Source organism: Vidua macroura, chromosome 20, assembly GCF_024509145.1.
Source record: "Vidua macroura isolate BioBank_ID:100142 chromosome 20, ASM2450914v1, whole genome shotgun sequence".
Classification (NCBI taxonomy): Eukaryota; Metazoa; Chordata; class Aves; order Passeriformes; family Viduidae; genus Vidua; species Vidua macroura.
This window is the reverse complement of record NC_071590.1, coordinates 5,537,514-5,561,698: the sequence shown is the minus strand read 5'-3', so window position 1 is coordinate 5,561,698 and position 24,185 is coordinate 5,537,514. Positions and strand designations below refer to the sequence as shown.

Below are 24,185 nucleotides of genomic sequence, written 5' to 3'. Positions count from 1 at the left end.
GCAGGTTTTGCATTCCCGCAGTCCCAGCGCTCACATTTGCTGCTCCTCAGCGGGGAAGTGGGGCTGACTTCATCCTCTCATGGAAAATGAGACTCTCTTGGGCATCGTGGGGTTCTCAGAGGGACGTTTGCTGTGCCCACATCAGGATTATCCTCCCTCCCTCCCCACCCACACAGAAAAGATGAGGAAATGGAAGAGCTTTGGCACATCTCTATTGCACTAACAGCACTGCTGGGTCCATGGCTGGGGGCTGGGGGTGCAGCAGTGCCTGCTGTGACCTTCAGTGACATCCATCACCCCCCCCCCCCACCACGGGGGTCAGCAAGGGTCCCCTCCCGTGACCCCCCCACCTGAGGGGCTCATGAAGGCTCTTGGAGCTGTCAGACACGAGGCTCACTGGTCCCATGGTGCAGATGGGGAGCACTGAGGTATGAGATGTTTTTTATGGATGTCAAGGATGGGGTGTCCCCCCTTCAGGGGTGCTAAACCCTTCCCCCTGCAGAAAATATCCCATTCTCTCAATCTGGGGCTGGATTTTTCCACCCAAACCAGTACAAAAGTGTCTGCTTAGCAGGATTACCAGTACAGACAAAATCCATTGGGAAGGAGGGGGTGCAGCTCTGAAAAGTGAGGTGGAACCCCCCGGGTTGTGCGGGAGCGATTCCATCGTGCTGCCCCGGGAAACCTCGGGCACTGCAGCTCCAGCTTCAGCTTCAGCATCGCTCCCACCTTTGGAGGGAGGGGTCTGTCCGTCCGTCTGTCCCACCGACTCTCGGGGTGGGCTCAGACCCACGACTCCTCATCATCCTCGGTCAGGCAGGTGCCGCTGTCGCCCAGGGATGACTTGGCCGTGGGGCGTGTGCTGCCGGTCTGGGGGGCTCGGGGGGGCCCCGGGGGGCGGTGCTGGCCCCGGGGGGCAGGGGGGCGATGCCCCAGCGGGGTGGGGATGCGCGAGGGGCGCTTGCCCGGCCTGTGGTCCCGCCGGGGACGCACCTTGGGCCGCAGCTTCAGCTTGTAGATGGAGGGCACACGCTCGGGCTTCTTCAGGCACCGCCGGGGCTTGGCGACGTTGCTGGCCCTGGGTGCCCGTGGGGTCTGGCCCCCCACCCCCGGCTGCTCTGCCTCCCCCGGGGCTGGGAGCTGCGGGACAGCTCCTGCGGGTGTTTTGGGGACCTGGCTCCGCATCCCCACGGGGCGCAGGGGCTGCCGCCCGCGGGAGAGCTCCTCCAGCACCCTGTCGTAGCCGGGGGGCTGCGTGCTCCTACAGCACCCCCGGAGCCCCTCGGCCTCATTGCCAGGGCCACAGGCTCCCCCGGCTTCATCCTCTGGCACCCGAGGTCCCTCAGCACCCCCAGCCTCTGGGTTCGGGGCTGGGTGGCACTGCCGTGTCCCCTGGGGATTGTCCCCAGCAGCACAGACCTTGCACCCCCCTGCAGAACGGCCCAGAGGGGTGGGGGGCCGGGAGGCGGCCGGGCTGGCTTTGCTGCGGGGTTTAACGCTGCTGTCCAGTTTCGGGGGGTGGCTGGAGGAATTTCGGGGTGAGGGCTGTCGGCCCCGGCCAAGGGCTCCCTGCCTCCCTTCCCGTGGGCTCTTCAGGCTCTGGGAGTCTCCCGGAGCATCCCGCTGCGAGGAGGAGGCACAGACCTTTAGGGGACTGGGGGCACGGACTTTTAAGGGACTGGGGGCTCGGGGTGTCGCTGTGGTGGGTGTCCCCGTTTCCTGTGGCCTGGCAGCCAGCCCAGATGATTTTCCTCCTTGCTGGGTGCTTCTCGGAGGTGCCGGTACCGTCCGCGGGCTGGGTGCTGCGGACCTGCCCCGTGCCGCTGCCACAGGGGTGGATTTCCCTGGGCTGGTCCCTTGCGGGACCCCCGCGCCGTTCGGGAAGCTGAGCCGGGAAGGGACGGGTGCCCGGCCCCTCGCCCCGTGCCCAGGGGAGCTGGATCGAGCAGGTGACCGGGATGGTGGCGGCTGCCTCCCCAAAGGGACAGCGGGTGGCTCCCGCATCCTGCAGGGAGAGACAGCGGAGAGGGGCCAGGGAGCTGCTGCATCCCCCCCCATCCCGCCTGGTGCTGGGCACCTCCAGAAGGAAAGGGGGGAGGGGGGAAAATTCCAAGGACGTGAGAAAAACTGCTCTGAAGCCAGGCAGTTTGGGGCACGAAGCATCTCTGCACCACTTACCTGCCCGAAGGGACCCTCCGGGGCTGCGCCGGCTCCGGGTGAGGGCTGGCACCCGGCTGGAGACCCGAGCCCTCTGGCGAGGAGGTGGCAGGGGACCGGGGGCCATGGGGGACACGAGCCCCCCAGGTGACGGGGGGCAGGGGGCTCTGGGAGCGGCTGACCAGCAGCGCGGGCTGGGGGCTGCGGGCAGCCGCCCTCGGGGCCGGGCACAGCCGCACCTCGTGCTGCACTGGCTGCTGCGGGCTCCGCGCTTTCCAGGCTTGTTTGTGAGCTGTGGGGACAACGAGGGGGGCTCAGCACCCCTGTCCCCTGCACCCACCCCCGGGTGCAGCCCACCCAGCCGTCGCTCAGCATCCAGCCCCCCGAGGGTGCCGGCAGAAAGCTGCGCTCCCTGTAAAGTGGCTTTTGGGGTCCGGCTCCATCCAAAAGTCTTCCATGACCTCTAGTGGCCACCAAAGCCAAAGAAAGTCCCCAAAACCCGACATTCCCCAGCAAAACAACGAGGCATGGCTGTACCAAAGCCTCCCGCTAATGAAAATGTCCCCGAGAAGCATCGAGACCAGCCACAGACGCCCCCCACCCTCAGCCAGCCGCGGGGTTTGGGGACGCGGGGACTCACAGAGCGACGTGCAGCGACACGGGTCGTGCTTGTCCAGGTAGTGCTCCAGCGTGTCCCAGCCGCCCCCGACCCGCACCATGACGTGCTCCCGCAGGATCTGCACGGGAATGTCCATGCCAGGGGACACCAGCAGCCTGGGGGTGGCACGCTCGGCCGGGCTTCGAGAGCGGTGGGCTTGCCCTAAGTGCCACCAGCTGTCCCAAAGGACGGCTGCGCCCCTGGCTCAGCTCCTGCGGCCATCCCGACAGCTTTATTATAAATATATTTATATTATTTATTACACAAGGAGGGTGGGGGACCCTTTCGGAAAACCCCTGTCCTTCGCGTGCTGACCTCTTTGGCCAGGCTTGGGGATGGATTCAGAGCATCCCAGTGTTCCCATTGCTGGGTGACACCAAGCTGTGGCTCTGTGGGATGTCAGGTTTTGTCCCACACACATGGATGGTTAAATCCATACCACCATCTATCACAGGGCTGAGCTCCCCTGCTGCCCTGCTTTGGGAATAATGGTCAAAACTCCCACACGGGCCACTTTGGGGGATTATGGAAAAGGGGTCGTGGCAGCAGAGCAGAATTCCTGATGCCTTTCCCCCAAAAGCAGGGGTGAAGCAGACTCACCCGGACAAAGATGAGGGTGTCAGAGTCCCCCACACGGTATTTCCCTTCGGAGATCTTGATCATGGGGAACTGGACAGGGCAGGTACAGCGGCTCACCAGGTGCTGGACCTGTGGGTGGCAGGGATGGGTCCTCACCAGGGCTGCTGGGAAAGGTCCTGTGCTGGCCATGCCATCCCCATCCATCTCCATGCCCATCCCCATCCATCTCCATATCCATCTCCATGCCCATCCCCTTCCATCCCCCTGCCCATCCCCTTCCATCTCCATGCCCATCCCCATCCATCCCCTTCCATCTCCATGCCCGTCTCCATGCCACCCCATGCCCCTCGGTACCATCTGGTCGAGGTTGTTGAGGTCCCGTGGTCTCCTGGGGGGCCGGGGCAGGGCGGGGTCTGTGGGAGGCAGGTCCAGCTCCTGCCGAAGCTCCTCCTCGATCTCCTCCTCCATCTGCACCAGGGTCGGGGCGCGCATTCCGAAGCGGGAAGCGTGGCGTGCCAGCTCCAGCAGGCACAGCACGAAGTTCTTCTCGTTCTTCCTCAGCACCAGGTCCTCTGTCTCGAACATCAGGACGTCTGGGCAGGGCAGGGCACGGCTGAGCCAGGGCTGGCACGTGGGGATGGGGACAATGGGGATGGGGGGCACAGATGGAGTCAAAACCCACCCAAAAGGGTGCTCTTCACTGGAGCCATCCCACCAGGAATATGGCTGGGTTCAACAAGAGTTGGGAGAAATTATAAAGGAGGAAGAGCCTTTCCTTTTGGGCGTCTACAACTGTTTCATGGCACCCCAAAGCCGCAAAATTCAGTGTCTGAGAGCCCTGAGGACGTCTTGCTCTGTGCCACTCCCCCTCCTGGGCACCCATGGTGGTAGGACAAGGGTGACAGATGCTTTGCTCAGAGCCAGGATTTCTCCTGCTGTCCTTAGGGCTGGGATCGTGCCGTGCCTGGCAGGGACACGCTGTGCCATCCACCCTTTCCTTTTCCATTCCTCCTGTGCATATTTGCACCCAAGCAAACACTCCAGCCACGTGCCAGCACCCTGCAAAGCTGCTGCCAAGCCTGGAGGACCTTGTACAAGGGATGCCAGCTCAGGGATGCTTGCACACGGGGTGGCGCTGGGTTTGGGGGACACATGGCAAAACATGGAGTGGCTGGAGGGGACTTGAACACGGAGACATGGGACAGCTGGAGCCTGGCATCCTACCTTTGATATCCATTTCCTTCCTGCACCACTGGATGAAGTTGGAGACGTTGTCCCTGGCCTGGAAGGTGCCTGGCTGTGCTGTGAGGTTGCAGGTGACACCCGCGGCGGGCAGGTGGAGGTGCCGGGCCACTTCGGGGCAGGCACGGGCGAACTCCCCGGCCACCTGGGTGACGTGGTTGGCGTGGGAGCACAGCACAGCCCCTGTCTCCAGCACCTCCAAGAAGGTGCCCACCTCGATGTCAAGGCCGTAGAGCTCCTTCAGCCACTCTGCCAGGTCCTCCTTCATGGCGTACAGGTACTGCCCGCTGGACTGGTAGGGACGGATGCTCCGGGCCCCCGTGCCCGGTGTCCCCCACATTCTGCCATAAGACTGGGAGGAGGCTGAGGGAAAAGGATGATGGGGCCATGGGGAGCTGCCCCAGCCCTGTCCCCAGCACGCTTCCCCGGCAGCCACACTCACCTGGTGCCACCTGCTCCCTGCCACACGGCGTGGTGACAGTGTCCTGGTGGTGTCCAGAGCCCTTCTGGGGTCCCAGGGCTGTAATGCTGCCGGCAGAGGAAATCACCCTCCTGGGCAGAGGGTGTTTTGTTTCCTTCCCAAGTGCTGATCGCTTCTCCTTGGTGACAAGGGACTGGCTGCAAACACTCCCCATTAACCCTTCAGCACCTGCTCTTCTCTCACAGCCCTGCCCCTCCCCAGCCATGCCAGGGGTGGATTTTCCCCCCAAGGGCCCTGGCTCTGGGGCAGGAAGGAGTTAGAGAGCAGCTCCTCAGCACCCAAGTTTCTCCCAACAACACAAGGGAGATTTTCACCCTTCCCAAAACCCCTACGCCGATCTCCACCACAGGTGAGGTGACCTGAGGACCACAAAGTGCATGTTCAGAGCAACCTCAGGGTGAAAAGGGTTTATTTTCACACCCACCTTTGGGCTTTCTCTGCTCTCTGCTCCTCTGCAAACTCCTTCCCCCATTGCCCACAACAGTGAGGTCTTTGGGAAAAGCCAAGCTCCTGCAGGGATGGAGTGACTCCAGGAGTTGGGGCTTTAAGGAAATGACTGCACATGAGTGGGCACCTCTGGGAATGTGGGATACTCCCTCCCTAACCCAGGCCTTGCAGAGCTGCCACAACACCCAGGTACTTCTGCAAAAAACAAATCTACCAGGGAAGTATTCATGCCTTGAGACCAACACAGAGCCTCTCCTGGGCTTTGTGGGGCTCCTTGCTGTGGTGGGGGACCCATCCTGTCACTGGAGCCAGCTGCTGATGTCACTGCAGATCACTGTCCAGCCGGGGTCATTTTGGGGGAGGGAATGCAGGAATCCCAGCTATTCTGTGTGGGGAATGTGTGGCAGGCCAGAGGAGTCTGCGCCTGATGTGCCCAGCCAGGGAGCCCAGCAGGAGAAAAGAACCCCTGAGAAGCTGGATTTCCATCCAGGGCACCCAGGGGAGTGGATTGAAAGGTTCAGGGTGTGAGTTCACCTCCCCTAGACCCCCCCAGACTGACGGGGTACAGGGGACACAGTAGAGTGATCCCTGCTGCCTCTGCCAGCAATGCTGAGCTCAGCCCAGCCCTGGCAGCATCACAGGGCCCCAAAACATCCCACGGGACACAGCCCCAGGAAACACATGGCAGCAAGCCAGGGAAGAGATGGAAAACCCAAAAAGGGGAGAGGATTTGAGGTAGCCCCATCCTCAGCCTCCAGTCACACAGCAGATGGGATGCCTGGCTTTCTCCTAAGGGGACAGGAAAAGGGATAAGGAATGAATTCAGCCTGGGGAAAAAACCTATTAATACATCACAAAATGTGGGAAAATCCTCAGTAATTTGGGGATGAAGAAAGAAAGAGAATTTCCATGTTTTCATCGCCATCAGTGAGTTTTCAGTGCGATCCATCTCCCCTCTTTGATCCTGCCAGCATGTAAGCTGCGGCCAAATTCAGCAATCCCCTCTCCAACCCCAAACACCCACAGGCATCTTAAACACAGCCCTGTCAGGAAACTGGAGATTTGCTTTGGAAAAAAACAACCCAAACCCAAAGTGTGACATAAAAACAAGCACAAATCCCAATGCCACAGATCCAGAGCTTGGTTTTATTTGCTGTCAGGTCTCCAAGCCCTTGGAACTCCCTGCAGGCCACCTCATCCTATTATCATTCAATTCCTATGAAAATGTGTGTTTCTTTGGCAACGAGGATAGTCCCCTGAGGTTTTGGGCAGATGAAGACCCTGTGTCTGTGTCTGCACATGAAGGGCTCATTCACAAGTGTTTTGGAGAATGGGAAGAGTGCTGGCTCCCCATCCTGCCAAACCCACAGCTCAGCTGGCATCTGGCAGCACCGAAAGCCCTCGGGAAGTACCAGCCCTGCCACCCTGCTTAGGGCAAACCCTGCTCTGCAGGGAAGGTCTGGAAAGGGCAAAGATGGGGAAAAGAGGAATCCTTGAAGCTGCTGGCATCAGGAGGGTACCCTGACATGGCACCCCAGCACAGCACCCTGACATGGCACAGCAGGAGCAGAGCGGTGCTGGGCTCTGAGTCCTGGCAGAACCTGCATAAATGGCTTCAATAAATCATTTAATAAAGCTGAGCCCTGTCTTGTTCAGCACCAATGCCTCAGAACTCCAGCCCTGGGAAGCTGAGGTCCATCCTCCAGCCCTGGGACACGATGGCCCTTTGCAGACAGGACTGGTGGCCCTGCCCAGGAGCCTGCAGCGTTTCCAGGTGGGGAGTCTGCCTTGGGAAAGGAATGAGGAGTATGCAGCCACACTGTCCCTGTGGGCCTGCAGGCACAGACACGTCCCTCTGTCCTGCTCACCCTCTCCTCTTCCCCTCCTCCCCCAGTGATTTGTCACTCCCGTTCATCCGGGTGGGGCCCAGGGACTCAGAAATTCACGGATCCTGTCCCTTGCAGAGACAGCGGAGCACAGGCACTTTCTGTGCACACAGTGAGGGCTGCCAGGTGAGCACGGCCCCTGTCAGACACGGGAGAACCCACCCAGGCACCCCAAACCCATCTGCAAGGCAATGCTCCTGCTGCCTGTGAGCTGCACAGTGACAGGGCCAGAGCTCAGCTGAGCCCCGCCTTTCTCTCCACCCCAAAGAGGCTCCTGCACCAAACCCCGCTGCTTTCAGCCCCAAAATCCCACCGTGGTGGTGCCTCAGCAGAGCACTGGCATGTGAGCACAGCCCAGCAAAGCCTCCCCAAGCCTCCATACCCCAGGGTCTGAACAAACAGCAGGGGCAAAGCTCCACATGGACCCAAATTTTTGTCCAAATGTCTCCTGTCTTTTAGTTTTAAGCAGATGTTGTCAGTCTGTTCTTGAAAACCATCCAAACCCCAAAGCAAACAGCGAGACACTTCTCCTCCTGATTGTGGGAAAATGAAGATATCAACAAGTATCAACAAAGATATCAAAAAGTATCACCAAACCCCAGTCCTGGTTTGAAAAACGTGTGTAACAATATCCTGGAAGTTAACAGAAATGGGTGTGTTTGCAGTCTCCATGGCCGATACATTTTTCTGTGGTCTGTTATAAAAAATACTGTCCCAAAGCCTGCAGGCCACCTGGCTGTGGCACACCTGTCCCAGCTGCATCCGAGCTCTGCTGGGTCACTGCTCCACCATCCCACGGCTCCAGCCGCCCTCGGGCAGCCAGTCCCTGCCTAACCACCCTCAGACAGGACCCCAGAGTCACACCTAGAGGGATCCAGGCAGCAGCAGCGAGCGAGGTGAGGTCCAGACCCCCGTTTCGTCCCGTCACGCCGTGCTCAGAACAGCCCCTGCTCACTGTTGGCATCCCAGCAGCCCATCCAGGCGAGCTGCGTGGCCCATTTGCCGGTGGCCACCACTTGCAGCTTGGCCTGGTCAAACTTCCAGTACTGGTCATCCCGAAAGAAGTAGACGGAGCCGTCGCGGTGGGTGAGAGCCCCGGCCGTGGCCGGGGGCAGCCCTGCCCAGTCCCGCAGGCTGCGCGGGTAGTAGGGCTCCACGCCCAGGGGCTCCTCGCCCACCACGAAGTACTTGGGGCCTTTGAAGAGGACGAGCCGCCGGAGCTGCTGGAAGTAGAGGGCGGTGTCCGGGTGCCGAGGCAGCCCCAGGGCGCTGCATTTTCGGGGAAATCCCGCCTCCAGCTTGGAGCCCGCGTAGCGCCAGCATCGGCCACCTGCGGGAACGGGGAACGGGGGGGGTTAGAGCACACCCCGGTGGGGTCTGTGGCAGCACGAGCTGCAGGAGATGAGGACAGGCTCGGCCACGGGACCAGCCTTGTGGTGGCCAGTGACATCCATCCCACTGGTGACCCAACTGGAACCACTGCGGGGCGGCCCCAAGGACCAGGCTGGGGGGAAACTGAGGCACGGCAGCTCAGGGACTTGAAGGCATGGAAAGGGACCACCAGGGACAGAGCAAGGCCACCACCATGCTGCTTCTGTCAAACCTCCCCCCTGACCCTTCACAGCGAATGGGACAGATAGAAACAGATCCAGCTGAGGCTGGGACATCCAAAACCAGCACTGCAGCAGGAACTGCCATGGGGACCCGTGGCTTGGCTGTCCCCACAGCGCCCTGTCCCCACACCAGGGCAGACAAAAGCTCCTTTCTGCTCACGAGGCACAGCCTGACGCAGCCCTGGGGAGGACGGAGGGAGCAGCGAGGGCTGGGGAGGCAGAGGGGCTTTGGCTCCCACCCAGCTGCAGCACAAAGCCCCTTTTCTGAACAACCAGTGACTGGTTTCCATTAAAAGCTGGGGCTGACCCTGGCAGCCAGGCTGCCTGGTTTGACCTTCCTCTCCCCATCTGGCTGCCGGGCAGCTCATGGATGGTATCCCAGCTCATGGATGCTATCCCAGCTCATGGATGCTATCCCAGCTCCTGGGGCTCCTCATGGATTGTATCCCAGCTCCCAGCTCCTGGGGCAGCTCAGCCTCCAGGCACAGCACAGGGATCCATGTGCACCATGAAACACCCACGCACTCCCCTGCACCTCCTGTTTTGGGGAGCAATTTCTCCCCAGGACCCACAGCTGCACCTGGATTTGCTTTGCACACCAGTGAGTGCTGCTCTCCTGATAGGGAAACCGAGGCACAAGGAGGTGATGTGGCTGCCAGGGCCATGTGCTTCACCCATGACAGGGCACCCAGCCCAGGGTTTTGCACACCCAGGATGCAGCAATGCCCCAGCAATGCCCCAGCTCTGCACTGGGAGGGGACCAGCAGGAGGGGACACAAACAAGAATTGTGTGGCTCCAGCCAGACCCAGGCAGGAGCAGTGGCAGCCCCGAGGGGAGTCCCCTGCCCGGGCCTCACCCACCTTTGAAGAAGTAGAACTTTCCACTGAGCTGGGACCAGGCGCAGGCGTCGATGCCGGCGGGGAGGCCGGGCCAGCGTGGCTGCAGTGGCCGTGGGTCACTGGCGTTGCCACTGGCTGACACCACCCAGTAGTGGCTGCCCTTGAAGATGTAGAGGTTGTGATCCCCGTCTGTGAGGCAGAGGGAGGGTGCCCCCGGGTGAGAAATGTTATTGAGCCACCCTCCACTGCTACCCACATCCCCTCTCCTCCCCGTGCAGCCCCGCTTTGGTGCTTTGGGGATCCTCAGGGTTTGGATGCTTCCTCCTGCCTTTCCAGCCACCCCCTCAGCATCCAGAATTCATTGCCTCCCCTCCAGGCATGGGAAGACAAATGCTGGCCACAATTCAAGGCTTATCTTGCACAGCTGAGCTCCTGCAATGATTAATCCTTGCCATGGCCCAAGTTTTAGGGTGTTTTCCCTGCTCCTGACACACCACTGTGCCCTCAAGGTTCACTGCTTCACTGTCCATCAGTGATGCCACCAGTGCCAGGAGCTGTGGATCAGCCAAACCCACCTTTCCCAGCACTGGGAGCTGCAGCAGCACTGGGACAAGGGGTAAGGGTGCACGTTTTGGGAGAGGGTCACACTGGCCAACACCCACCGGCGGTTATGGCATCGAAGAAGGAGTGGCAGTAGTAGGTGCTGAGGCTCCTCTGCTGTCGGTCCCTGCTGTAAAAGTCCGTGTTCCAGTCCTGGAAGTGAGTGAAGACCTTTCCTGGGAGCTGGATAGCCGAGCCCTTGGAGGGCTTTCCTGGGATGGAACAAGGGGTGGTGAGCCCGGAGAAGGGACAGAGAAACAACTTCTCCCAAAGCACAGGGCTGGGACTCCAAAGATTCCAAAGACTCCTTGTCCCACTGTCAGGCTCCTATCCCACTCTGCGTGATAGTAGCAAAAATCCCTTGGTACCCCAAAAAACATGCACCAGCAGACAAATGGGCAGCATATCCACCTTCCCTGCCCTGGAGGCCCTGCTACCTGTCCCACCCCTCCTGCATTTTCCTCCCCAGCCACACACAGGGATGGGGCCCATGTGACTGTAGTCCTCTCCCCTTTCAGGGACCTGCTCCCATCCCTACTGCTCGCTCTCCATCCCAGAGAACAACCCTGGAGGAACCAAGGGATGCTCAGGGAAGCCAGGCTCACCGTACAAGTTCTGGATGGCCAGGATGTCATCCCAGCTGAGGACAAAGTCCTTGCTGAGCTTCTTGTAGTAGGGGGACATCAGGGCGCTCTTGACGGGTGAGTGCTGCAGCCCCAGCGTGTGCCCGACCTCGTGGGCCACCACGATGAAGAGGTTGCGCCCTTTGCCGCTGTGCAGGGACCAGCGCTCGGCGCTGTCAAAGTGGGCTTCTCCTCGCCGGGGGAAGAAGGCGTGAGCCAGGGCACCTCCTGGGGACACGAGAGCCATCAGGGACCACGGCACACGCAGCTCTGGTTTGCCTAAATGTGCGTCAGTTTTAGGTGTTTTTGGAGGAGCCCGTGTTTGGAGGGTGTTGTAGGGCTCCTTGAGGGCCCGTAGGGAACGTCTCGGCCACCTTGCTGGCAGACCTCAGCTGCAGAGTCAGGAGGAGGGACCCCAAATCAGACAGCAAACTGGTGCAAACTGGGCTAGAGAGCCTCCATCACCCCCTCCTCACAAGCCCAGCCCTCCTCCCTGCCGGGGAAGAGCCCACGTTGTAAAAGAGAAGCTTACGAGGGGGAAGCGACCAGCACCTGGCCCATCGAAGGCGTTGTTGAGTCCATCGTTGTGGTCCCCGTGGAAGAAGGTCAGGCGGATGTCAGCGGGGCCGTGCTGCGCCTCCCAGAAGCGCAGCGAGGACACGTTGCTCCAGAGCTCGAAGGCGGCTCTCACGGCCAGGCGCACCTCGTGCTGTGGCAGGTAGGACGGCCAGTTCACCACCCGGTACGTCAGGTGCCGCTTGTACCAGCGCCCACCTGCAACAGGACACGCTCAGCGTGGCAGCCTGGGCTTCTCCTTCCACCCAGGGGCTGCCTGAGTGGAAGAAAACTTCATGGAAATGTTGTGGTTTTCCCAAGGCAAACCTGGAAGTTGAGGCAGCTGCAGCACCACCATTAAATCCTTCTGAAGGTGCCACCACTAGAGATCACCCAAGGCTGGAGTTGCAACCAAACCCTGAAACCTCTGTGAGGAGATGAGAAGCTGTGGCACCAAGTTTGGAGCCAAATCCAGCATGGGTCCCTGCTAGGAGGTCTTCTGCCTGATGGCAGCTTCAAGTCCAGAAGGTGCAGCCCAAGGGCTGGATTTCAGGGAGAGCAATCAAAGCCACCTCTGAAAAGGTGGGACAAAGGTAAAGGAGTGGGAAGGGCTCTCAGCAACACTTGTGGGGCACAGCTTAGTGCCCAAGGCCTCCTTAAAAGCTGTCAGGGGAGACAGAGCCCTGATGCTACCAGGACAGCTGGGGACAAGGATGAAGGGGACAAGCGCTGTGACTCCCTCTAAGCTCCCCACACAGGAGGGCAAAGATGAGAGTTCACATAGTTGCTAAGCAGCATTACAGCCCCCTCCTCCTCCTCCTCCTCCTCCAGCACCCTTCAGCAGCTGTGGGACCCCAGAGCCCTGGGATTAGATTTATCTGGAGGCATCTGGGAGCAGGAAAAAAGCCGTGGGGCCCTGGGGGGATGTGGGTGCCAGAGGCAGTGCTGAGGCGTGGGAGTGGTGAAGAACTCCAGCATCTGCCTCTGCTCCAGATGTGCAGGAAAACAGGGGGAACAGAGCCGGCAGCACGCCGGGGCTCACTGCTCTGGCTCTGAGCTGAGCCTCCCAGCAAACCTGGCACACATCCCACCCCAGCTCTGCCTCCTTCTCCCCATGGCTGGGGACACTCTGGGCTGGCTGGTCACACTCCTGGGGACAGAATCAGCTCCCACTGTCAGTGCAGTGATGGCCTCCAGCTCCAAAGGGACACAGATGAGCTTCCACTCTGCACAGCAAGAGCTAAAAGCTCAAAGCAGCCCTAAAACAAAGCCTGGCATCCCATCCTTCCCTCCACAGGAGCAGAGCAACCACCAGCAGAGGAGGATGGGCAAGGCTGGCTTAGCTAGGCTGGCTCTTGGGAAGAGCAGGGCTTGGCTTTGCCCCCGTGCTGGGCTCTGAGTGTGCCCAAGGCAGCGGGATGAGGGACACAGGGGCTGCCCCGGGAAGATCCCGCTGGGAAAGGCTGGATAACAAAGCACTTTGCTGGCTCAGCTGCCATGGTTTCCTGCTTCAAGCAGGATGAACAGCACAAAGCCTCCCCCAGCCTTCCTGGCCAGTGCCACCAGCCCTGCAGGCACCCCCTGCCTCCCATCCAGCCCATGGGTACAGATGTGCTGCTGTCCCATCCCTGCTGCCTGTGGCATCAGACCTCCAGAGCAAAAACCAGTGCCACACTGGGCCCTTTCCTGCCCTTTCCTTGAGACACTGGGCATCTCTTGCCACCCACCCACTTTTGTGATCCCCAAAAAGGAGCCCCATGAGCCACAGGGCACTGGCTACTTCTGCTTGCCCACCCCCTGCTGTATGTCCTTCCTCCTCTGCTCACTGCCCACGTGTCCTGGGCACAGGGTGGCTTCTTCAAGGGACACATGCTGGGGCTTTGGAAGGAAATCCAGAGGCTGGAGGAGGATGACAGGGCTCTCCTGGGGCTGTCCATGGCCAGCCCTGCCAGATGCACAGACAGCCTGACACGGCACAGAGCCTTTTCTTAATCTCCCCTTCGTTTTTCCCATGTCCTAAGCACAGCTGGCCCTGGCCCTCTTGCTCTCTAGGAATCCAGTTACTCATCTGCAAGCCCAAAGAGAGCTCACAAGGGATGAGAGGCCCAGTCTTGGACACACAGGAGCACAGAAGGATGCTTGGAGCAGAGTTAACCCCCTTAACATGGGTGAAATGACTCTCGGGTCAGGCTGCCAAGTGCTGGCAGGTTTTTGGTTACTGCTGTGTCCTTAATATGCATTAGAAGTCCCAAAGGTCAGCAAAACCTGGAGATAACTTCACTGTGTGCCAGCCCCTGCCCTCCAGATCATGCCAGCACAGCTGGGTGTGGGGCCATGGTGACCTGAGCGCTCTCTGGGAGATGTCCTGGCTCCCACAGCAGTAAAACCACCCCAGAGAGCTGAATTCTTCCAAAACTGGGAGTCGAATCTCTAATCACCGCTGACATCAAGCCACAGAGACCAACTGAAAATAAAGAGCTTTAAAAATAACCTCCAATTGTGTGGGGGGCCAAGTGGGGCTGCACCTCCCACGCACAGCAGCTTCCCCACGAGTCCAGGACGGCAGAGCCGAGCACCCCAGACCCCAAAGCCCACCGGGAGCCTCGGTGCCGGTGCTCACCGTGCTGTGCCGTGCGCCTGCGGCGCCGGGCGGGCGGTGCCCGGCGTGCCCCGGCAGCGCGGCTGTCCCCGTCGTCGGTGCCACACCTCGGCAGAGCCATCTGATGGAGGGTGGGGGCATCCAGCACCCCGCTGAGCGGGAGGTGGGTCACCCGCTGGAAATCCCTGCGAAAGGAAGGGAGGTAGCAGCAGCCACATCCAGACCCCGCCGTGGCAGGGTTTGGGTATGTTTGTGCCGGGGGTTTGACCCGAGCCAGGATTTTCACCCCGCAAGCTTCACACCCCAGCGTCAGAACTTCAGGTGGTGAAACAAGAAGGATTTGGCTCTGCAACCACAGCTGACCTGCAAGTCACCTCTTAGCAGAGTAAAGGAGCTTAAAAATAGAGCCTGAAAGTGCCTTTTCCAGCTTTTAACCCCAGCTATTTGACGTCGCATTTAATTTTGTATTTGGCTTTGCACACGGTGAAGCACGGGATGCTCCCAGAGCCGAGGTGATGTCCTTAGGAGAAGCCCAGGCAGGAGCTGGCAGCTCGCCCCCCCTGACATCTCCCAGCCGTCCCCAAGCTCGGCCTCCCCGCAGACTTTATTGCGAGGCGAGCAGCGGGCCATAAAAGGCAAATAAACCAGCGAGAGCCGGGTGCCAGCAGCCGGCACCCAGCTGCGGGAGCCGGGCACGGACCCGCCTTTCCAAAAAGGACTGGCTGTGCTTTAGCATCAGACCGTGAGACAGCGAACCTCCAGCTGCACAAAGACCCCTCTGGCTGCAAAAAAAAAAAAAGACCCTCGGAGCGCTGGCAGCATCCCTGCAGCTGGAGCTGCCGAGTTTGGAGCGCAGCGTTGAATAAAAGGCTCCTACCTCAGCGCCTCGGTGAACTCGGCGGGGCTGTGTGTGCCGGCCCCCGGCTCGCTGAAGTAGCCGTATTTCTCCAGGAAGAGCTGCAAGAAAAAATGGGAAAGGCGCAGCTCAGAGCACGTGTTGGCTTGGGAAGGGGGGAGAAAGGAGATGAGGTGGCAAACAGTGCTGCAAACCCAAAGTGCCCACTTGTTTTGCTCCTGAGAGCTCTGCACCTCCTGTGCCCGTACAGGTTCCTGTGTGTCTCCTCCCCATCATTTTGGATGGCTCTTGGGGTTTTTGGCCACGGCACGATGGAGGAAAGAGAGAGATCAAAAACCTCTGCTGCCATCTCATCCGCAGCCAGAGGCGACCAAACCCACAGCTCTGATGGCCCCGGCTCAGCGCAGGGATTCAAACAAAGGCCGAAGTGCAGTGGCCACGAGTAGGGCGGGGTGAGATGGGGTCAGGCTCAGCCTCCCCCCATTCCCACGCAGGATGCGCCGCTGCAAAGCGGGGACGCTCCGGGCGTAATTTGCTTTGCCAAACCATTCTTCTTCTTATCGGCCGTTGACACGGACGGAGATTGCCCCTCTGAACTTGCTCCAGCATTAAATTGTATGTTAAAGAAAATAAACGGCTCGGGCTGCTCCCGGCTCTCGGAGGAGTTAATAGCCGGGGTCACAGGAATGCTCCACGCCCGCCTGCCCCGCCGCCAGGGATGTCTGCGGGAGACAAACAAGCTGCCCAGCATCCTGTTAGTGCAGCAGAGCCGCAGTTACAGCGATGAATAATAATCAGAATAAAAAGTGAAAGTGGCGACTTCCCTTCCCCGCATCCCAAAGGAGAGGTGTGCTGAGCTCCAGGAATGCCACGGGCTGGCCCAGATAGCACGGCTGGTGCCCTCTGGGTGTTTTTAAAGCTGTTTCCCTCCCGGCTCATCTCGGGCCGGGAAAAGGAAGGGGTTGGAGGGTTGATGTCCTCTCAGTGCTGCTCCTGACTGTGGGTGACCCAGTTCTCCTTTATGTCCCTGCAGAGGAGGCAGCAGCACTTCCTGGGCCTTGTCACCTGGCAAGGAGCAAGAATGGTTGGTGGATGTGGCAGTCCCGAGGTGTGCCAGGGCCTCTCCCTCTCCTCCTCCTGCCCAAACCTTCTGCTTGCCATGAACAGTCATCCTCATGTCATCCCCAAACACATCACCCCACGTGTGGGCAGGCACATCCACGTGTGCTCTGCAGACCTCATCTCCTCCAGTTTCATCTCCTCCAGTTTCATCTCCTCCTTTACACCCCTTCTACCTGGAGCATCCCACTCTGGCAGAGGAGCAGCACAGATTCCTGCCTGGACACGCTCTTTACTCAGCCCCACACAAAGAATTTGGCTGGTTTTCCCACCAAAGCTGCCTGTCTCAGCTGGAGGCAGCAGCAGCTCATCCTGGCAGTGCCAGGCTGCAGCAGCAAGAGCCTGAGCATGGCCAGAGTCCCCCAGACACCAGAGTGGTCAGCGAGTCAGGAGACATCAGGCAGGTGCCACACTGGCAGGGAGAGCATTGGTTTGTTTGTCAGGAGAAGCCACCACACCTCTGCCCTGGGTTTACCATCCAGCCTGGGCTTGCCATTCCCCAGCCACACCGGGATAACCCCACCTTTACAGAGGTACCAGGAGGAAAAATCCAGCAGCAGCTCAGGATGAGCATGCAGGGATGGAGGAGCATCCTGGGGATGGGGAGCCTTGGAGTCCCTCTGAGAATATCTGGAGAGGAGAAGAAATGTTTCCCCCTGCGCTTGTATTTTTATAAAGTTCTCCTCCAGAAGCACAAAATCACCAGTTACATGTGAGGGTGCAGGGTGAAGATGCCAGTGGTGACATCACTGCAGATAAATGTGAGCTGAGAACACCTGGATGGAAAGTCCTGGCTCTCACATCATGGTCTGAACCTTTTCTAACACGATTTTGCATTTACTCAGCACAACCTGAAGCTCTTTCCTTGCCTGTAACCCAACACAATCCCATCCTTAAAGCATGAAAATGGTTTTTCCTCACCATGATCTCATGAAGGCTTGAAACCCCATCTGGACACATCAGAGTGCAGTGAAGAAAGCAGCCCCTGTCCCAGCAGCTGCTCTTGAGCAGCACCAGAAGGCACAGAGGCCACTGCTTTATCATTCCTGCCCAGAGCTTTGCAAGTCCAAGCAAAGCAGCATTTTCTCTGTGGTTTCTGGCCTGTGCCACATTGAGGTTCTCACACACAGGCACCAATTCTCCAGCTGCAAAACCATCAGGAGAAAATTGATTACATTTGCTAGACACAGCTACTGTCGGCTAAGGGTGATGGTGGTCCTGGAAACACAGAGCTGCAGGAGAGGGGTGTGTGATCTCTGTCAGGAATCTATCCGAGCACAGAGCATACAAATCCAGGGAGTTTTTGGGGTCCAGGGGAACCCAAGAGCCCCATGCTACAATGTCCTGGGCCCAAACCAGTGCTCAAGGCTCCCCCAGCACTGCACAACCCCCCAGAGGCCAGGCAGGCTCTGGCAGGGCTGGCTGGAATCTGGCACCAGCCCATTAAACCTCTCCAGAGGCTGCAATGCAAAGTCTGGCCGTGCTGGGAAAACCCCCTCCCTCCTGCCCCAGACGGGGAAATGCTCTTTTCCATACAATGGGAGAAGAAAAACAGCAGGAAACCAAGAGAAGCATTAATATGAAATATGCCCAGCTCCCCCTCTGCATGAGGGAGGGAGGGAGAGGAGGATGGATCTGGCTGCCCTGGAGCCAGTGCTGGAGCAGAGAACCTCCGGGACTGCAGCAGGGACAGCAGGAGGAGTCGGGGGGAGACAGAGGGGCCCTTCCCATCTCAGGGCTCTGATGTGAAGCCTGCTACAACCCTGGAAATCATCTCTGCCTTGGCTAAAGCCAAGGAAACACCTTGCCCTCCACCACAGGCATCCCGGGTGGAAGACAGCCAGCGGCAAACACAATTAGCCCTCCCTGCCTGGAAACTGGGATAACGAGAGTGCCGAGACAGCAGGCTCCGCTCCTGCCTGCTCTCCCCTCCAGACACGCCCATTCTGGCTCCTTTCCACCAGCTGAGTACCGGAGAAGCCTCACACTGAGCTCCTGCTGACCGTGGTCCCTCTGCTCTGCCGGGTACAAACCCCGTCCCTCCCCTCCATCCCATCCTGCCAAAGGCCAAGAAATGCTTATAATATATTGTAATTAAGAAATAGTTGGCTTCTGATTGTGATGCTGTGGATTATAACATCTGTATCGTCTCACCCTTCACATGAGACTGAAAATGGAATCAAAGTTTTTAAAACACCTCTCAGTTGAAAAGGGCTTAATCCGACACAGGTGTTCTGTGTCACGTTTACAGGTGCTGCCACCACAAGCTGCACCTTTAAAGTCTTTTGAAAGCATGAGACAGCCCAGGTGGATCCTAAACCCTGGTTCCAGCATCCCCAGGCTCATCCCACATCATCTCACCACCAAAATGGACACAGTGGCTCCTGCCTTTCAGCCCCAGTTTCCCCCAGCGCACACACAAGGGGAGCTGGCCCGGGGCCTGTTTTGGCGTGGTCACAGAAGGAGCAGCGGCTCCTCCTGCCCATCGGGTCCCTGCTGCCTGCGAGCTGCCCCCAGAAGATGTCACATCAATTAAAAACGCTCATTTGCCTCCGCTCATCCCTGCAAAGCCTCAGGCAGAGCCCCGGCGCCGCTTTTGTTTAAGTGTGTGTATAAGTATCTCTATAAATATTATATCTATGGACACAGGGAGACACACGAGAAGGGGCATTAGTGAGCACAGAGCCTGGCTGTCCTCCCGCTGGGAAGGCAAGGAAACCTCAGCTGATTCTCTGCACTGGGGATGGAGCGTGGTTAAAGCCCCAGGCACTGCCTGGCTGCTGGGATGTTCCCCTGCTGTGCCTGACCCACTCCTGGAGGAGCCTCCTGTCCCACCTACCACTCCTAAAATCTACTTTAGCAGCAAATAATCCACTTGCCACTAAAGATGTGGAGTTGGGGTCTTCTAAACTCCTTTTATTTTCACACTGGATCTTCTAAAGCTGAGAGGCAGTAAGCCTGGTCTAATTAAAACCCCTCCTGGTTTCACTAATCGTTTGTGGCTTGGAGCAACTTGGTCTGGTGGAAGGTGGCCCTGCCCGTGGCAGGGGGTGGAATGAGATGAGCTTTAAGGTCCTTCCAACCCAAACCAATGCATGAATCCGTGCTAACTCGCTGGGGAGCAGCCAGCAACTTTGCCCCGGCTCCCCCAGCACCCCAGACCCCGATGCGCTTCATCACCCGCAGCACCAAAACTGCTGAACGCGACCCAAAGCACTCGGGGAAAACAGGGAAGAGCACTGGGCTTGGCCAAACCTTCCCCTGCGAATACCAGAGCGGCTGACAAACCAGTTTGGTCACGCAGACTGGTTGTGTTTTCGTGTCTAAGGAGAGAAAGGAAACGAGTCTTGCCCTCCACCGGGGTGGGAGCCGGGGGAAGGCGCCGTCCCCGCTGCCGGCGGCCGCGGCCCCTTGCCCGGCGGGCGAGATTTGCCCTAACAAGTGGGGATTGTTTTGGGGGAGAAGCAGGAAGAAAGCCGGGCTGTTTGTGCTGCGGTGACTCACGGGGTGTAAATCACACCGGGGGATCGCCGGGACACCCGGAGCCGCTCGCCACATCCGCGCCGGCGGCAGCGGCTCAGAGACGCGGTCCCGGGGGTGTTGCAGAGCCCAGCGATGCCTCAAAGGGGTAATTCCTCCTCCTCTCCACCTCTCCTTCCATCGTGCTGAGGCTGAGCAGCAGGGATTTTGTGCAGGAAGGAGGATTTCTCCGCCTTGTTTCAGAAGGAAAATGTGGGATGCTCTGTGCCCCGGCCGAGCTCCGAGCCCCACCGTGTGTGCGTGGTAGCCGGGAGCCTCCCTCCATCCAGCTGTGCTCAGCATCCTGCATCCCAACAGCATCCCGCTCCTAAAGCAGCTCAGAAATGCTGGAGCATTTCCCAGCACAAACAGCCCAGAGCCCAAAATGTGGTTTGATAAGGGGGAGAAGTCAGTGTGCACCAGATACTGCAAGATGGGAAGGAGAAGGGCAGGACAGGGGGGGAAAAATCGGAAAAAAAAATCCAAAATGAGAATTATTCAGTCTGTTAGTCCAGCTCTCTGTTCCCATTCTCTGTTTCTCTCAAATTTCTTCTCAGTTTTTATTTCCACCAAAACAGACCTGGAGCTTCTCACACAAATCTCTGCAGGGACTTAATTGTCCTTTGTCCTTGGCTGCACCAGCACCTCACCCTGCTCCTCACTCCCACCACGGGCTGAGATCTCACATGCCCCGGGTATTTTACACAATTCCCCCGGGATCGGGGAATTTCGGGCATTACCACCCCCCAGCTGCTGTCTGAGCACATCCCAGCCAGACACCAGCTCTGCCAAACAATGTGCTCTCTCACATTGAGCCCTCTCCTATCTGTAGATGATAAGATGATTTCACATACAAATGTTTCAAATTAAATTTTCGAATTTTCCTTTTTTTTTTTTTTTTTTTTTTTTTTAGCTGCAATTGATACAGATGCAGTGAAAACATGGACAGCAGCCAGGAAAAGCACACAACTGGACATTTCACAGTCTTATGCATCTAAGTTTACACAACATATTGTTGCTAACTGTGGCTTTTTAAAAAGAATTAAAAAAAAAAAAAAAAAAAAAAAAAAAAAAAAAAAAAAAAAAGCTTTAGAAGCAAAGCCTGGAAGTGCTCCGAAAGCCACAAATCACCAGAACTATTTGATGTTATGTGAGAATTTCAGCTTCCTCCTAAAAGAAAATTAACTGCTCAGTTTATTTAGACAAGTTCCACAGCCCAGTCTCCGCACTTCCATTGTGTGTGTTGTCCCAAAGCCCCTGGTCAGCACAGCACACCCCTTTGGGGAAACTGAGGCAGGGAAACAGGAAAGCCACTTGCCCAGCACCCCCCCACGAGGGACCTGCCACAATCCTGGGATCTGTTCTGAAGCTTCAAGGGAAAAGAACTCAGAAGTCACCAGTGAGGGGTGGAAAGGCAGTTCGTGGTGTTAAACCAGTCCTTCCCAATCAGTTGATTTTCTTTTAAAGTGAATTTTAAATTATTGGTTTTCTCAGCATTAAAATATTTGTAAATTTATTTTCTCCAGGTGGCATGAGGGGCTGGGCTGAGGTTTGTGCACAGTGGGAAAAGCACAACTATTAATGACCTCTCTGAAGCAGCATCTCTCAGCAGAAAGAGCCTGCACATCAAAACAAGCCTCTGAGCACTCCTGTGTCCTTTTCCTCTCAGAGCATGTGTTCAAAATCCCAATTAATTCACCAGGACTTGCTAGCTGGGGTTGAAAATTAAGCTTTTGTGCAAATGTACACTGGATCGAGGCCTAAACAAGAAAAAATCCCCAATATGAACCTTTGTTCACCAGCCAAATCTCATACCTTGTCCTCCCAATACAAACAGGAGTGGACAGTGGCAGGGGGTGACAATGACAGCAGGACAAACAGAAGAAATCCAAACAGAGGTGATGGGGACAGCCCTGGGCAGAGGCAGGCAAGGGAAGGACTGGCTTTTGTCCCCTCCTGGGGACAAAATGCTGGGAGATGGGAAGGTTTGCAGACACACATCACCTGTGGGGACACCTGGACACGCGCTGAGAGAGCTGGGGGTGTTCATCCTGGACAAGGGAAGGCTCCAGGGACACACAGAGCCCCACCCAGTGCCCAAAGGGGTTCCCAGAGAGCTCAAGAGGGACTTTGGACAAGGGCAAGGAGAGAGAGGACAAGGAAGAATGGCTTTAAGCTGAAGGAGGGCAGACTTAGATTAGATATTGGGAAGGAATTCTTCCCTGTGATGATGGTGAGGCCCTGGCACAGGGTGCCCAGAGCAGCTGTGGCTGTCCCATCCCTGGAAGTGTCCAAGGCCAGGGGTGAAATGGGATGAGTTTTAGGTCCATTCAAACCCAAACCAGTCTGTGATTCACTGCCACAGCTCCACACAGCACAGGTGGCCACACACCCTGGCATTCCAACACAATCCTGTGGCACAGCCCCATCTCCAAGCTGGCACAGCCACACACACAGCGTGTACCCAGGGCACACGTGCACGCACAGGCGTCAGGGACACTCACCTGTGGTGGGCGTGTACGTAGGGGACACACTCATACCTATGGCATGGGCACACCAGGGACATGGGCACACCAGGGACATAGTGACACCTGGGGCATGGACACACCTATGGCACAGACACACCAGGGACATAGTGACACCTGGGGCATGGGCACACCTATGGCACAGACACACCAGGGACATAGTGACACCTGGGGCATGGACACACCAGGGACATAGTGACACCAGGGACATGGGCACACCTATGGCACAGACACACCAGGGACATAGTGACACCTGGGGCATGGGCACACCTATGGCACAGACACACCAGGGACATAGTGACACCTGGGGCATGGACACACCAGGGACATAGTGACACCAGGGACATGGGCACACCTATGGCACAGACACACCAGGGACATAGTGACACCTGGGGCATGGGCACACCTATGGCACAGACACACCAGGGGCGTAGTGACACCTGGGGCACGGACACACCTATGGCACAGACACACCAGGGGCATAGTGACACCTGGGGCATGGACACACCTATGGCACAGACACACCAGGACATGCACACCCGGGGCAAAGACACACCCATGGCATGGGCACACAGGGATATGCACACACCTGGCGGGACACGGGCACACCTATGGCACACCTGGGACAGTCACATCTGGATCGTGGGCACACCTATGGCACAAGCATAGGGCACAGCTAGGGCATGGGCACACACAGCCGGGGCACGGGGACGTGGGCACACCAGGGACACGCACACCAGGGACACGCACACCAGGGACACGCACACCCAGGACGCGCTCCCGCCCCTCCCCGCCGCTGCCGCTGCCGGTGCCGGTGCCGCTCCTACCTCTGCCTGCCGCCGCTGCCCCGCGGCCGGGGCGGGCTGAGCGGCCGCCAGCAGCCCCAGCGCCAGGGCGGCCCGCAGCGGTCCTGCCATCCCGGCTCCGCTCCCGCCGCTCCGCTCGGCGCCGGGCGCCGCCGCCCCAGCCGCCTCTCCCCGCCCCGGCCCCGGGGGCGGCCCCAGCCCCGGCTCCGGCCGGGGGCCGGGCTCCGCTAGCAGCACCGAGCGGAGGGGCTGTCCCTCTTTGGGGCTGTCCCTGCCCGGGGCCCCCCCCAGCCGTGCCACCCAGCCCGCAGCTGCCAGCAGGGAATGACCCCGTGCGTGCCCTGTGCCCCGGGAGCATCCCGCTGCCGGTGCGTGTCTCCTTCCGCCAGGTGGGACAGTGGCTCTGCCCGGTTTGAAGCTGTGGAGGAGAGGAGAAGGCGATTTCAGGTTTTCCTAACCCGGTGTTCACCCACGGCCCAGCACACGCGGGTGCAGGGTTTGGAGGCCGGGGCCAGCACTTGCCATGAGCTCGGCAGCGCGGAAGGCTGGGCCAGCAGTGCAGCCCCTCTTCAGGGCTCTGGCAAAATCCACACATCAGAGCAGTGCTCTTTCAAGCTTTACACAATAACCACACACTCCGGGTTGTGGTTTACACCCTCATCGTTGTGGTTTACACTCTTTCCGCTTAAATTTCCCTCCCAGGCTCGGGACATGGTGGCCCGTGGGCAAGGAGGGGCTGTTTGCTGCACCGTGTCAGTGTCACAGCTCTCCTGCAGCTCACACACAGCTGATGATGTTGAGGGTTGCAGTGACAAGTCAACAGCTCTGTTTACTCACAGCAGTGTTTTGTTTGACTATTTTGTTTTAATTTGACTAAAGCAAAAGGATGTTTTGATTCTGCTTTGGTTCAAGGGGAAAAAAAATAGGATGTGACTTGTATCTGCTTTTGTTTTCATGCCAGCTTCAACCCCACACCTATTTTAAAGCTCCCAGGCTCCTTCCTCCACTTTTTAATCATGCCAAAACCTGAAGTTACAGAAGCATCTGTTGAGTGCAACTGGAAAAGAGTTGCAGAGAGCC

At 58.4% G+C, this 24,185-nt stretch overlaps 2 protein-coding genes across 2 annotated transcripts; both read right to left on the bottom strand.

Moving 5' to 3' along the window:
* Positions 1–42: 42 nt before the first annotated feature.
* GAS2L2 (growth arrest specific 2 like 2) lies at positions 43–5,155 on the bottom strand. The gene is made up of 7 exons (XM_053995714.1): positions 5,079–5,155; positions 4,619–4,988; positions 3,749–3,987; positions 3,416–3,523; positions 2,798–2,894; positions 2,179–2,449; positions 43–2,005 (listed from the first exon to the last, which is right to left on the bottom strand). Exons 2-7 carry the CDS (start codon positions 4,974–4,976, stop codon positions 784–786), a joined length of 2,295 nt encoding a protein of 764 aa, XP_053851689.1. The 5' UTR covers positions 4,977–4,988; positions 5,079–5,155; the 3' UTR covers positions 43–783.
* A 1,384-nt stretch (positions 5,156–6,539) lies between these two features.
* Positions 6,540–23,216, bottom strand: MMP28 (matrix metallopeptidase 28). The gene is made up of 8 exons (XM_053995715.1): positions 23,127–23,216; positions 15,158–15,237; positions 14,302–14,465; positions 11,679–11,900; positions 11,109–11,354; positions 10,566–10,715; positions 9,925–10,092; positions 6,540–8,780 (listed from the first exon to the last, which is right to left on the bottom strand). Exons 1-8 carry the CDS (start codon positions 23,214–23,216, stop codon positions 8,386–8,388), a joined length of 1,515 nt encoding a protein of 504 aa, XP_053851690.1. The 3' UTR covers positions 6,540–8,385.
* Between the last annotated feature and the right edge of the window lie 969 nt (positions 23,217–24,185).

Coding starts and splice junctions, on each gene's coding strand:
- GAS2L2 (XM_053995714.1), bottom strand. CDS start 4,976: ATGTGGGGGACACCGGGCACGGGGGCCCGGAGCATCCGTCCCTACCAG. Junction 3,524..3,748: donor TCAACAACCTCGACCAGATG/GTACCGAGGGGC, acceptor TGCCACCCACAG/GTCCAGCACCTGGTGAGCCG. Junction 2,450..2,797: donor GTGTCGCTGCACGTCGCTCT/GTGAGTCCCCGC, acceptor TTGTCCCCACAG/CTCACAAACAAGCCTGGAAA.
- MMP28 (XM_053995715.1), bottom strand. CDS start 23,216: ATGGCAGGACCGCTGCGGGCCGCCCTGGCGCTGGGGCTGCTGGCGGCC. Junction 15,238..23,126: donor GGCAGCGGCGGCAGGCAGAG/GTAGGAGCGGCA, acceptor TTTTTCTTGCAG/CTCTTCCTGGAGAAATACGG. Junction 11,355..11,678: donor CAACGCCTTCGATGGGCCAG/GTGCTGGTCGCT, acceptor TCGTGTCCCCAG/GAGGTGCCCTGGCTCACGCC.